At 39.2% G+C, this 10,831-nt stretch overlaps 1 protein-coding gene and 1 long non-coding RNA gene across 2 annotated transcripts; one reads left to right on the forward strand and one right to left on the reverse strand.

Annotated features, from left to right (window-relative positions):
- Positions 1-6,512: 6,512 nt before the first annotated feature.
- LOC147449728 (major pollen allergen Ole e 10-like) lies at positions 6,513-9,269 on the reverse strand. The gene is made up of 4 exons (XM_086522076.1): positions 9,118-9,269; positions 8,942-8,979; positions 8,391-8,709; positions 6,513-6,874 (listed from the first exon to the last, which is right to left on the reverse strand). Exons 1-4 carry the CDS (start codon positions 9,224-9,226, stop codon positions 6,834-6,836), a joined length of 507 nt encoding a protein of 168 aa, XP_086378202.1. The 5' UTR covers positions 9,227-9,269; the 3' UTR covers positions 6,513-6,833.
- On the forward strand, positions 9,103-10,519 carry LOC147449729 (uncharacterized). The gene is made up of 3 exons (XR_015189455.1): positions 9,103-9,239; positions 9,995-10,062; positions 10,143-10,519. It is a non-coding gene; the product is annotated as an uncharacterized LOC147449729 (long non-coding RNA).
- The last annotated feature ends 312 nt before the right edge of the window (positions 10,520-10,831 follow it).

The following is a 10,831-nucleotide window of genomic DNA, read 5'->3' on the forward strand; positions in this document are numbered from 1 at the left end:
GTAGAGAAAATCTTGAAGGCATCTTTCAATTAATGTATTTTATTTTACGCAAACTAGTAAGAGCCACTTTTTAAAAATATATAATACAATTTTATATTAAAATACAACAAATTGTAGGCACTTATTTGAACTTACTCTCCTTTGTCCCCCCTTAACATAAGTGGCCTTCTTGCCTTTTTACCTTGTTTTTAGTATGATTTATGCACCACATACTAGAATTCACACACACTTTTGTAGACATGGTATTAAAGAACCTTTTTTTAGTTAAAAAGTGATTCTCAAAACAACTTTATATTGTTTTTCTTATATAATATACCCATGGAGCAAGTCATACACTAAGTAAGTTGGTAAAAATTCATTATGATTTTGCCTTGGTATTTTCTACAAAATGCTCCAAAAAAGACACTACTATAATGTCCGATTGTGGCACCAAACTAGGGTTAAATTGTCCTTGCACTATGTACTTGCACAATATAGGAATTCTAAATTTAGTGTCCTTGCACTATGTACTTGCACTATATAGATAGTGATTTTTTTTTTCAAGCCATTAGGAATTCTAAACTTAACTCGAAAATTACAAATAAAAAGTAAATCGAGCATCATATTTTTATCAATGACCTTTCTCATAATCTAAAGATTTGAGAAAATCAAACTCAAGTTTCAATTCTCATAAAAATAATTTCTCTCTATTTTAGTAGTCCAAAAATTAAGTGTGCGACTAAAAATTGATGATGCATCTCTCTTAAGTATGCAATAGAGAATAAAATTTTAAATTTCTTTCTAATTAAGTTATAGTTTTGTTACTTTTTACTAATCTTTATTATTATCATTGATACATTTCTTCAATGCAAGCACATATATTACTTTAAATGATAAATTAATAGTGCATTATGTATAACAAGAGCACAATTGGACATAATTAGCATGATCACTCTTGTTTAAGCATGCATAATCAATTGGACATAATTAGCATGATCACTCTTGTTTAAGCAAGAAGGTGTGTAATTAATAGAGATTCTAACCTAGAGAGAGACTTAGCATAGTTTCATAGAGTACCTAAGAAAATTTGGCATAATAAGACTTGATTATCTCATAAATCCACTTAAGATATTGATCTCAAAATGGTTTGTGGATGCCTTTTTCTTGGAAGAAGTAACGGCTCAAAGGCAATAAAGTATGATCAACACATGTGTGTGTGAGTGAGGTCTTTAGGCCTTTTTATAGGCTTTGCCAAGCAAAGGGCCTGCTAAAATCTTCCCCCTTTCTACAAGAGCTAGCCCCTAGCTTAAGAGCTCACCCCATGTTTCTATTCCAACCACGTGAGATCCTCGAAGCCACCTACTGCTTTTGTACTACCCATTTGGTCAAGTTCAGGGGCTTCGAGGGCTTGTAGTTGCTTCCCTACTTGATATGAGTGCCACACAATCCCCATGTGGCTCCCTGTGATACCTTATCCATCCTATCCAATAAGATTGCATGCTTTTCAGTCCTTAAAGATTATGAACTATTTGCTAAAGTCTAAGGTTCCGTTAAAGCTTCAATTTGGGTTTTACGGGTTTAGGATTTTTTGTTTTCAAAGATTTTTTTTTTTTGTGTGAAGTAGTTTTTAACTTAAGATTCAAAATATCATAATTTATCTAATTTGGAACCATTTTTAATAGGAGAATGCTAGCTTTTTAGTGCTTAAGAAGGAAGCTACTTTACAATCTCCCTAACTTAGAAATTGAGATGTCCTCATCTCAACAACATGTGCGGATAGTCCTTGAAGATTGTTGCTTTAGCATCTTCAATGGGATAGTCCTTCCATGAAACAAGGTGTCCTTGGATAGAGCTATTTTTGAGCTTTCTCTCACTATTTTTCAAGATAGAATAAGGTTGAAGCTCAAGAAAGCTTTTGCAAAAAATTTACCGGATGCCTAAGGTTTTTTCAGCTACACTAAGTGAGTATGTGTTAATAACTCAAAAAGTGTGTCACGTTAGCATGCAGCTTTCAACCCTATAAGCGCAAAGTAACACACTCTTTCCCTTTCAATAACGTTATGTTATGTGATTCAATACGAACAATAAGGGGATGCCACCTGTGTCCACAAAATGCCCTTTGTTTGCCCCTGCATACAAGACCATGCTTTGCAAAATCCATCTTCCCTCCATTATATCATCCCCTTCCTTACACTCACATGGGTCCCCGTACAACATTCCTTCGTGAATTCCTCAGCAGTGGGCACTTTCCTGTATTGACTAGTTGCTCTTGATTTTAACATAATTTGGTAACAATATGTGTGAATATCCTTAGGAATCTTTTTTTCCATAGGAGCTTCTTTTTTATGCGTGAATTTGCTTTTCACTCTAAGGCTAAATTGTCATTTCACTTTAGAAATTAGATAATCTTGCATACGTACCCGTCAAGGTCGTGGGGAGGGGGGTTGGCAGTTTGGGCCGTTAATCTACTGGCGATTATTTTGCAGAATTCAGCTTTGCGTCGTCTGGATGTACGACACATCAGCAGTGGTAATGTTAGCCATGGAAGCCAATCATTGCGTCCCAAATCAGCAAGGGGAATGGCACCTACGATGGACATCTCAACAGCTGTAATCCAAAACTTGTCATTCACTCTGCAGCTGCCACATCAACACGTAGATTTAAAATTGTCGCCCCTCTGCTTCGTGACTGTACCTAACACACAGATTTCAGACTGTCACCCCTCTGCTTCGTGACTGTACCCTACGTAGGTCAGTGTGTTGGCCCTCCTCTCCCACGACCATTGACGGCCGGGAATGGCCCTGCAGTGGCCATTCCCTGAAATAATGCGCTCCCATCATGGCTCCCGGCCTCCGCCGGTCGCCATGAGGTCGCCCATTATTTCAGGGAATGGCCCCTACGTAGGTCAGTGTGTTGGCCCTCCTCTCCCACGACCATTGACGGCCGGGAATGGCCCTGCAGTGGCCATTCCCTGAAATAATGCGCTCCCATCATGGCTCCCGGCCTCCGCCGGCCGCCATGAGGTCGCCCATTATTTCAGGGAATGGCCACTGCAGGGCCATTCCCTACACCTTAAAGTCTGAACATTGTATACCTTCTTACAATTTTGAGAAGGATTGGGACTATATATTACCATCAGAAATAGGTAATGAAATGACGAGGACATAAAGTACAACTAGGATTTCTGCTTGCTGTTCAATGCCATGTGGTAATTCAGAGATATTTGGTTAATATGTGAAAGAACTTATTGAATTTTGGGTAATTTTCTCAAATCAGATCACTTTTTCTTGTTGTTTGATGTGACGTGGTAATTCGCAGATTCTTTACAAATATGCGAAATAACTTATTGATTTTCGCAAATTAAATGGTAAACTCCAATTCAGTATATCATTAATAGCTGAGGAATCAATAAAGTAAAAAAAAAAAGACGCTTAGAGAGAAGGTGAGTTTGGATTAAGGAATATTAGAAAGCATTAATTCTAGAGAATATGAATAATTAGTATGCAAAAGTTCAAACATTCAAATCAAAATAAAGTTAAATCTAACTTAGTTTTAGAGTCCAAATTGTAGGCTTTGATTGGAATCTTTTAGGGTTTTGTTCATACATAAGAGGCCTGTAATTGGTGTAACACACGCTGTCTGCGCAACGGTGCTTGAAATAAACTTTTTTTTCAAAAAAAATCTTTACTTAAAGATTTTTGCTGCAAAGGTAAATTTCAAGTTGTATATTTGTTTTGATCACTAATTCACATTGAAAGGCGGTTCCAATTATACAGGCACATAAGTTTATTTGAGCATAGCTTGCAAATTTTATGAAGGCAACCTTGGAAGGTTGAAAGGTTGCTCCTTGTTTTTGTCTATTTTCATCAGTATTATCTCTTTCTTAACACCCACATCATTCTTGTGAAAGTACTATTTTTCATAGTTGACTTCAAATGAGGATACTAAGCATGTAATACTATTTCTAAGCAAAACCCATCTATCATTTTTTTTTGGCTTTCTAAAAGAAACCTTAGAGGAGAGTCGAGTTAGGCATACTTTCAATGTTTTCTGAGAGTCGAGAGTCGAGTTAGGCATACTTTCAATGTTTTTTGAGAGTCGAGAGTCGAATTAAGCATACTTTCAATGTTTTCTATCACGATTGAGACTTACCTTAAATGTTATTTAAGTTTTAAAGTATTGAATGGATCTTTTCATTTCACATCCTTGACTTTTCTTGCATTCTCTTATTTTAGAAGCGCGCATGCGCGCACACACACACATATATATTAATAAGTTCTTTTTATTTCACGTTTCATTTCACAGCTTCACATGGCTTGAATTTCCTTGCATTCTATAGCTTAATTTCAATAAATGTTCGAGAAAGTCTCTTTTATTAAGTGGTCGACAATGTTCAGAAAAGTTTTTTTTTCTAAGCGATCGAGTTTTTTACATGTAAAGATGCAAATCGAAACTACTAGTACAAATTTTCAAATTTGCAAGAGTTTGAACTATTTTCTCGTATATTTTACCGGTTTTTTCCCCTTTACCATTGCTTCTAACCGGTTAATCTTGATTTTTAGCCGACTCAAGGCTAAGTTGAGGCACACCTTTCCTGAACAATGGTGGCTCAGTTTCCTCATCGAAATGAAGCAAACCGGAAATACTAGCAAAATTTTTGAAATTTGGAGGATTTTAAAACTATTTTCTCACATATTTCACCATTTTTTCTTCCCTTTACCACGGTTTGCAACCGGCTAGTCTCGTTTTCAATCGGCTCAAGGCCAACCTCAGGCAATCCTTTCCCGAACACTAAAATTTCTACTTAAACTCAACCTACTAATTTTATCACTTTTTTATTGTTTTAGAAAGCCACCGTTACCCTTTCACTTGTCTATATGAGGTTAGTAATGATCGTCCTCTAAGCAAAAGCCATCTATCAACAGTTTTTCTATAAGAGGATAGTAACGAGTAGGCGTCCCCAATTTTCGAAGCAGGAGAATCTTTAGAGATACGTTAAGAGCTTTTACGAAAAAAAAGGTGTAGAGGGCACGTGGAGGGTGGAGAGAGAGAGAGGGAGAGAGAGATCTTTTTGCTGTTGCTCGCAGAGAGAGAGAGAGAGAGAGAGAGAGAGAGAGAGAGAGAGACGCCTCAATATGCTTTGCATTGGAATGGCATGCCATGGTGAGGGTAGGGGATAGTTGGGAGCAGACTGTAGTGACGGCGATGACGAGGGCAACTCAGTGCAGTGCACCCGAGCATGGCACTCCAGGAATGCTATGAGCAATCTCTCTCTCTCTCTCTCTCTCTCTCTCTCTCTCTCTCAAGGATTGTCCTCTTTTGTAAGAAGGCAAAGAAAAGGCCATGCACACGGTGCAACGCCTCACATTAAATTTATCTCCTAAATATTGTGCTGTGGAGGTTATTCATATGGAAGAAAAGCACAAGTGTTGTGTGCCTGCTTCAGTGTTGCAGCCCACCTTTGGCCCCCATCCTTATCCTTTATGGCCAATGGTAAACATGTGCTTTTTCTTGGTGAGAAAAATATACCATATGCACCTCTTATATGTACAGTTGAGCTTTCTATTTTATAGAAAGCAGATTTAATAGATGAAGTCTTTTTGTGTTACTGATTGTCTCCAAGTCTTTTTGGCCAATAGTAAACATGTGCTTTTTTTTAATGAGAAAAATATACCATCTGCACCTCTTATATGTACAGCCGAGCTTTCTATTTTAAAGAAAGCAGATTTAATAGAGATGAAGTCTTTTTGTGTTATTGCTTGTCTCCAAGTCTTTTTGGCCAATAGTAAACATGTGCTTTTTCTTAATGAGAAAAATATACCATCTACACCTCTTATATGTACACCCGAGCTTTCTATTTTAAAGAAAGCAGATTTAATAGATGAATTCTTTTTGTGTTACTGCTTGTCTCTAAGTCTTGTGAATTCTCAAGAGCAAAATGTTGTGAGTCCTAGTAATGGAATGCGTGTGCAGCCCTCACTGCCTCTGCAGAGGCTCGTTTTCACGTATTGACCCTCTCTCTGTCTCTCTCTCTCTTTAGGTCATGAGGTTGTCGTTGGTAGCTTCCTACGATGGGATAGGGATGTCGATGTCATGTATTGGTGCGAAAGGCGGACAGAGGGAGAGGGCAAGGCAGATCACGATTCGGAGCTGCATGGCAATGGAGCAGACGGAAGAAAATAGGCGAAAGGTGCGTGCAAAGCCGGCCATGGCAAGCCTGATGTGGACTGCCGACGTGGATTTTAGGAGCATCGACGTGGATATTTGGAGGATCTCCGTAGATTCGGGTTAATTGGGAGCGTAGACCCAGTAGGAGCCAATCTAGAGGCCGACACACCACGATCATCCTCTTTAAACTCCAAGTAATAATAAAGAGATGTCACCTACCTACATCAAATGTCCCTTTTTAACCCCTATATAGAGGACTATTCTTTGTAAAATGCACCTATTTTCCCTTAAATAGAGGGCCCTCCATACACTCATCTGTTACACACTCATCTGTTACCATATGATACCCCTTTGTGAATCCCCCATTCAGCTCAAAAGTAGAAAGAATTTTTGGTTACCAAGAAAAGATTACATGGCTAGCTCATGGAAAGGAATGATGATGATTTTCTTGGTAGTATTTATTGCACTCCATGATATTAGGGAGCAAGCTAATACAAAGAAAAAGCTAGGAACGACATGATCGAGATCTCTTGCGCAGCACATCGCTTACACAAAATCGTATTCGAAGTAATTGAAGCTTTTCTAGCATTGGTAGATGCTATACACGATACAAAGCAAAGAAAAGTGTATGTGTATATTGATTATATAGTAATTTTGAAAGCCTTTGTGGAGCTGTAAATGTACAATCATATGCCCCAATCAGCACTATATTTGCAATTTCCAAAGCCTACACAAATACAGAACAAAAAAGGATCATTATCACATGTCCAAAACCACCATTATCGTTAACAAAAAAAACTTAAGGCAAATTAAAGAATAGCAAGATTGATATTTTTTGACTTCATCTCAATGCTCTATTGCAGAAAATTCAAATTTTGAGCGCTTCTTGAGGCATTCGAGACGTAATAGATCCAACCAAGGCCAAAAATTGCAACGTTGTCCACCCTTCCTTTGCTTCCAACCCTGCACACGCTAGGCAAATTTATAGTAGCCCCTCCTAAGAAAGGACATGTTGTTTGAGTGTCCCTCCCCCAAGGAAGGGCTTATTTTTGCAAGACCTTCCTAGGGAAGGGAAACCTCTCAACGTGCCCTGCAAAGATTAAGCATGCCAATGCCTGGAATTGGGGCTTTTGGAGTAGTACCTAGATGATGTTGTATAGACTTTGAGAGTCACTAATAAGTATGGAATTGATTTTGAAGGTTGTTCAAGCATGTAGTGACATGCACTTTTATTATATGGAATTTTTAGCACTTTGGGCATATTATAGAGGTAACATTGCACTAGGATTGAAGTTTGAACTCAAAGTTCAATCGCTCACAAGTTTTTTGGCAAGAGCAGCGGGCTACTCAAGTGACAAATCTTAATTTCGAGTAGGTCGTCAACCAGTTTTGCTGGTGGCTGAGAGTTTTTTTTTCCAAGTTGCAATTCTTAAAAAGCACATGGTTTTGGTTAGTTAAAATGCACTCATGAAAAAACTTGTTTTTTCACAAAGATTCGATCGAAAGAGTAGGGAAAAATTTTCCCTTTATTTTGAAGGTCAAAATGTCAGACAGACCTTCCCATGGGACGGGCACTTTTGAAAATTTCCCTTCCCTAGGATGGGTAAGGGTGCCTGCAATTTCCAGGCCTGGACCCAACACTGATACACTTTCAAACGAATCCAAAAGTTCCACAAAAGCAAATATCCGAGAATATTTCAAATTTTTTGTCTCTAAATTGAAAATTGGGGGTGGTGCGTTTCCCATGTCTCATAATTGGCTCCTCTACCCTATGCTTAGGCTTCTTTTAAGCATTGACTATAAGTTTATAACGTAACTAAGACAAGGGGTCTTTTTATTTACTAAAATGGTTCATTACCAATAATCTTTAGCGCTAACTAAGCTTGCGCCATCCTGGTAATCCTCTTTGATGGTACAAGCTGAGAGGTTTTATGTATCACATATATTGTTCCCCGTGCATGCGTATGGTTGGTACACAAAAGGATATTACGTTGCTGTCCCATTAATACGACACCCGCCCTAAATTTCCTAGATGCCAAGCTTATATCAATATACAAGCTACACACACAAACATCAGCGTATGAAGATCACATATGAAGATAATGCATGCATGGATCTAAAGATGTGTGTTTCTGTGCGTCTTGAGCTCAAGACATGTTATAAAAGCGGGAAATAGGACAACCAATCTACCACACTAGAGAGAGAGAGAGAGAGAGAGAGAGAGAGAGAGAGAGAGCTTGTACTTGGGTCAGTGAAGACAACAAGTCCAGTGTTGTTGAAATGGCAATTCCACCAATTGCGACCGTGTTTTTGGTAATAGAGATTCATGGCAAAGGAGGCATGAGCTATTGGGGTATTGGGCAAAAAGCATGATGCACCTTGTTGAATGAGCCTGCAATCCACCCCCTCTTGGCCACATGCATAATCAATGTTCTTTCGTAGATAAGTGTCCTCCGCTGCCGGCTTGCCCACACACCATACTTTTTGCCCATCATTACTAGCATCATAGTAAGAGCTGGCATGAAGTGTGGTAGCCATCTTCCTGTCCTCTGCTAATTCATTCTGCCAACAATGACATTGGTTAGTCTTTTGCAAGAGTTAGTGAGGTGTTGTGCACTTGTATGGAGCTGTGGGTACAATTGTAAGAATGCATGTGCCTTGTGTGGGTGCATATTGTACGCATGTATAATGGAGATATGTCTTGGGAGTAAATTTCTTCTTCTTCCTCTCTCTCTCTCTCTCTCTCTCTCTCTCTCTCTCACGCGCGCGAGCGTGCACTCACTCACTACCTCACCGGAGTATTGGAAGCTCCCAAGCTCGGAGAGCGTCCTTCTGTGAACACACCACAGAAAAAGAGTTGCTCCTCCATATTGACATAGCAAGCAAGCTTCTAGACGCATGAAAGAGCTAGCTGCTGCACATTATATACTGGTGAGTATATTGGGGACATGAGATGGTTGAGCTGCTTACCTGCAACTTGTAGAAGGGTAGCCTGAAGAAAGGCAAGGAGGACTACAAACACCACCACTCTACATGAAGCACCACAAGAAGAGGTCGCCACGTGAAATGCCATTCTCATGATCTCCCCAAAGGTAAATGATGCACTCCTGCCACACCACACCCCTTTTTATAGTTTGCCTTCTACGTGCACTACACTCCACCCTCCTCCTCCACTTAATGCTCATCTTTACATCATATCCATCCCCTTCACAAGCACATATACATCTACACATACACATATGATATGTGTATGTGAATGGATGCATTTGATGTATAGATAAGTATCATACATGTGTATATGTATGTGTTGTATTAATATTCTCACATACACACACAAGTATATAGGACATAGAATCTAAACATACAAAGATTGTTGTAGTTGCTTAGGTCCTGTAATGTAGACATATAGGGTACAAGGGCTACTAACATGACGAGTGCCCGTGTGTAGACATGTCGACCCCAAACCTTAAGACAAACAAGCACCAAAATTAATACGCCAAGAGGCGGATCACTCCGCGGTCAATTCAATCGCAACCACACAATGTGAGTTCGATTGGCACCAACAATCGAGTTGTAAAACTGCCTACGGTGGCCCTTTAGCTATTGGCCCGCGCTTTTGATACACACGATCGCACTTATTGCTACTGTTCTTGTTCTATGAACCGATGATCCTATCGAGCCTTATGCTACAGAAACCTCTTGGCCCTTGCTATTGATTTTGCATGTCCATACTTAAAAAGAGTAGCAGAGAGAAAATGCACCCAATACATGCTCAAGAGTCTTTAATATGGCCCCTTTACCCTAAAACAGTTCTAAATTCACATTCATTGGCACTGCCTTTTGACAGAAAGGTAGGGTAAATGCCAAGGAAGTTTCAACACGTGTACAACGGAGCACCCTTTCAATTTTTGGAAGGTATATTTTATTTTTCTCCTCTTTAATCTATAATCTCTCTTCTTCTTTGTTTCCTTCTCTCTTTCTTTCTTCAATCGCAGGGAAAGGCAATGCCAACGTTTGCCTCGAGGCGCCTTGTTTTATGCTAAACACAAGAAACGAACTATTTGAGGACTCAAACGGGAGCACATGCAATAAGGGTACGAGGTGATGGTTGTGTAAGAAAACACGGGCCCAAAAGCCGAACACACTTTGCAGGTTATAAAAGGACAGTGAACAGCGGATATTGAACCCACAATCCGGTGAACAGTTTCGAAATCTCATCTAAACCACCCCGCCTCTCACTCTATCATGTTCTAAAACTAGGCCCCGACAGTACTAAACGTTTGTCCTTAAATGGGAGATGTCCAAGTATTGGGGGTTTTACCCTAATGGATCTGTGAGCGCGTGCACTAACGCGCACACCATAAGACAAAAATCTTGGGTACATATGTATGTGTCTATGGTAGTGGGCCATACAAAAGTGCAAATATGTATGTGTGTATGTATTCCTTGCATAAAAGCAAGTAGTTTATGTATATGTTTAGTAATTTAATGAGTAGCAATACAGGTATGTGTGGAAACTAGGTATGAGTGATGAATTTTTGCCTTTTCACACGTTGTTTATACCAAAGTTTAAAAGCACATGTTATCATTCTTAGCTCCCATAGAGATGAACTTTTGGTGCCCACTCACAATTCCATCATGATCATAAGGATGTCGGCACTCTAAATATGGTCAAGATTTATAT

Source organism: Adiantum capillus-veneris, chromosome 10 (genome assembly GCF_014529385.1).
Source record: "Adiantum capillus-veneris isolate H3 chromosome 10, ASM1452938v2, whole genome shotgun sequence".
Classification (NCBI taxonomy): domain Eukaryota; kingdom Viridiplantae; phylum Streptophyta; class Polypodiopsida; order Polypodiales; family Pteridaceae; genus Adiantum; species Adiantum capillus-veneris.

Excerpts from the sequence above, each read along its gene's own strand:
- LOC147449728 (XM_086522076.1), bottom strand. The coding sequence starts at position 9,226 with ATGAGAATGGCATTTCACGTGGCGACCTCTTCTTGTGGTGCTTCATGT. Across the intron at positions 8,980-9,117 it reads TACCCTTCTACAAGTTGCAG|AAGGACGCTCTCCGAGCTTG; the intron begins GTAAGCAGCTCA and ends GTGTGTTCACAG. Across the intron at positions 6,875-8,390 it reads TGTTGTCTTCACTGACCCAA|GCTTTGGAAATTGCAAATAT; the intron begins GTACAAGCTCTC and ends GTATTTGTGTAG.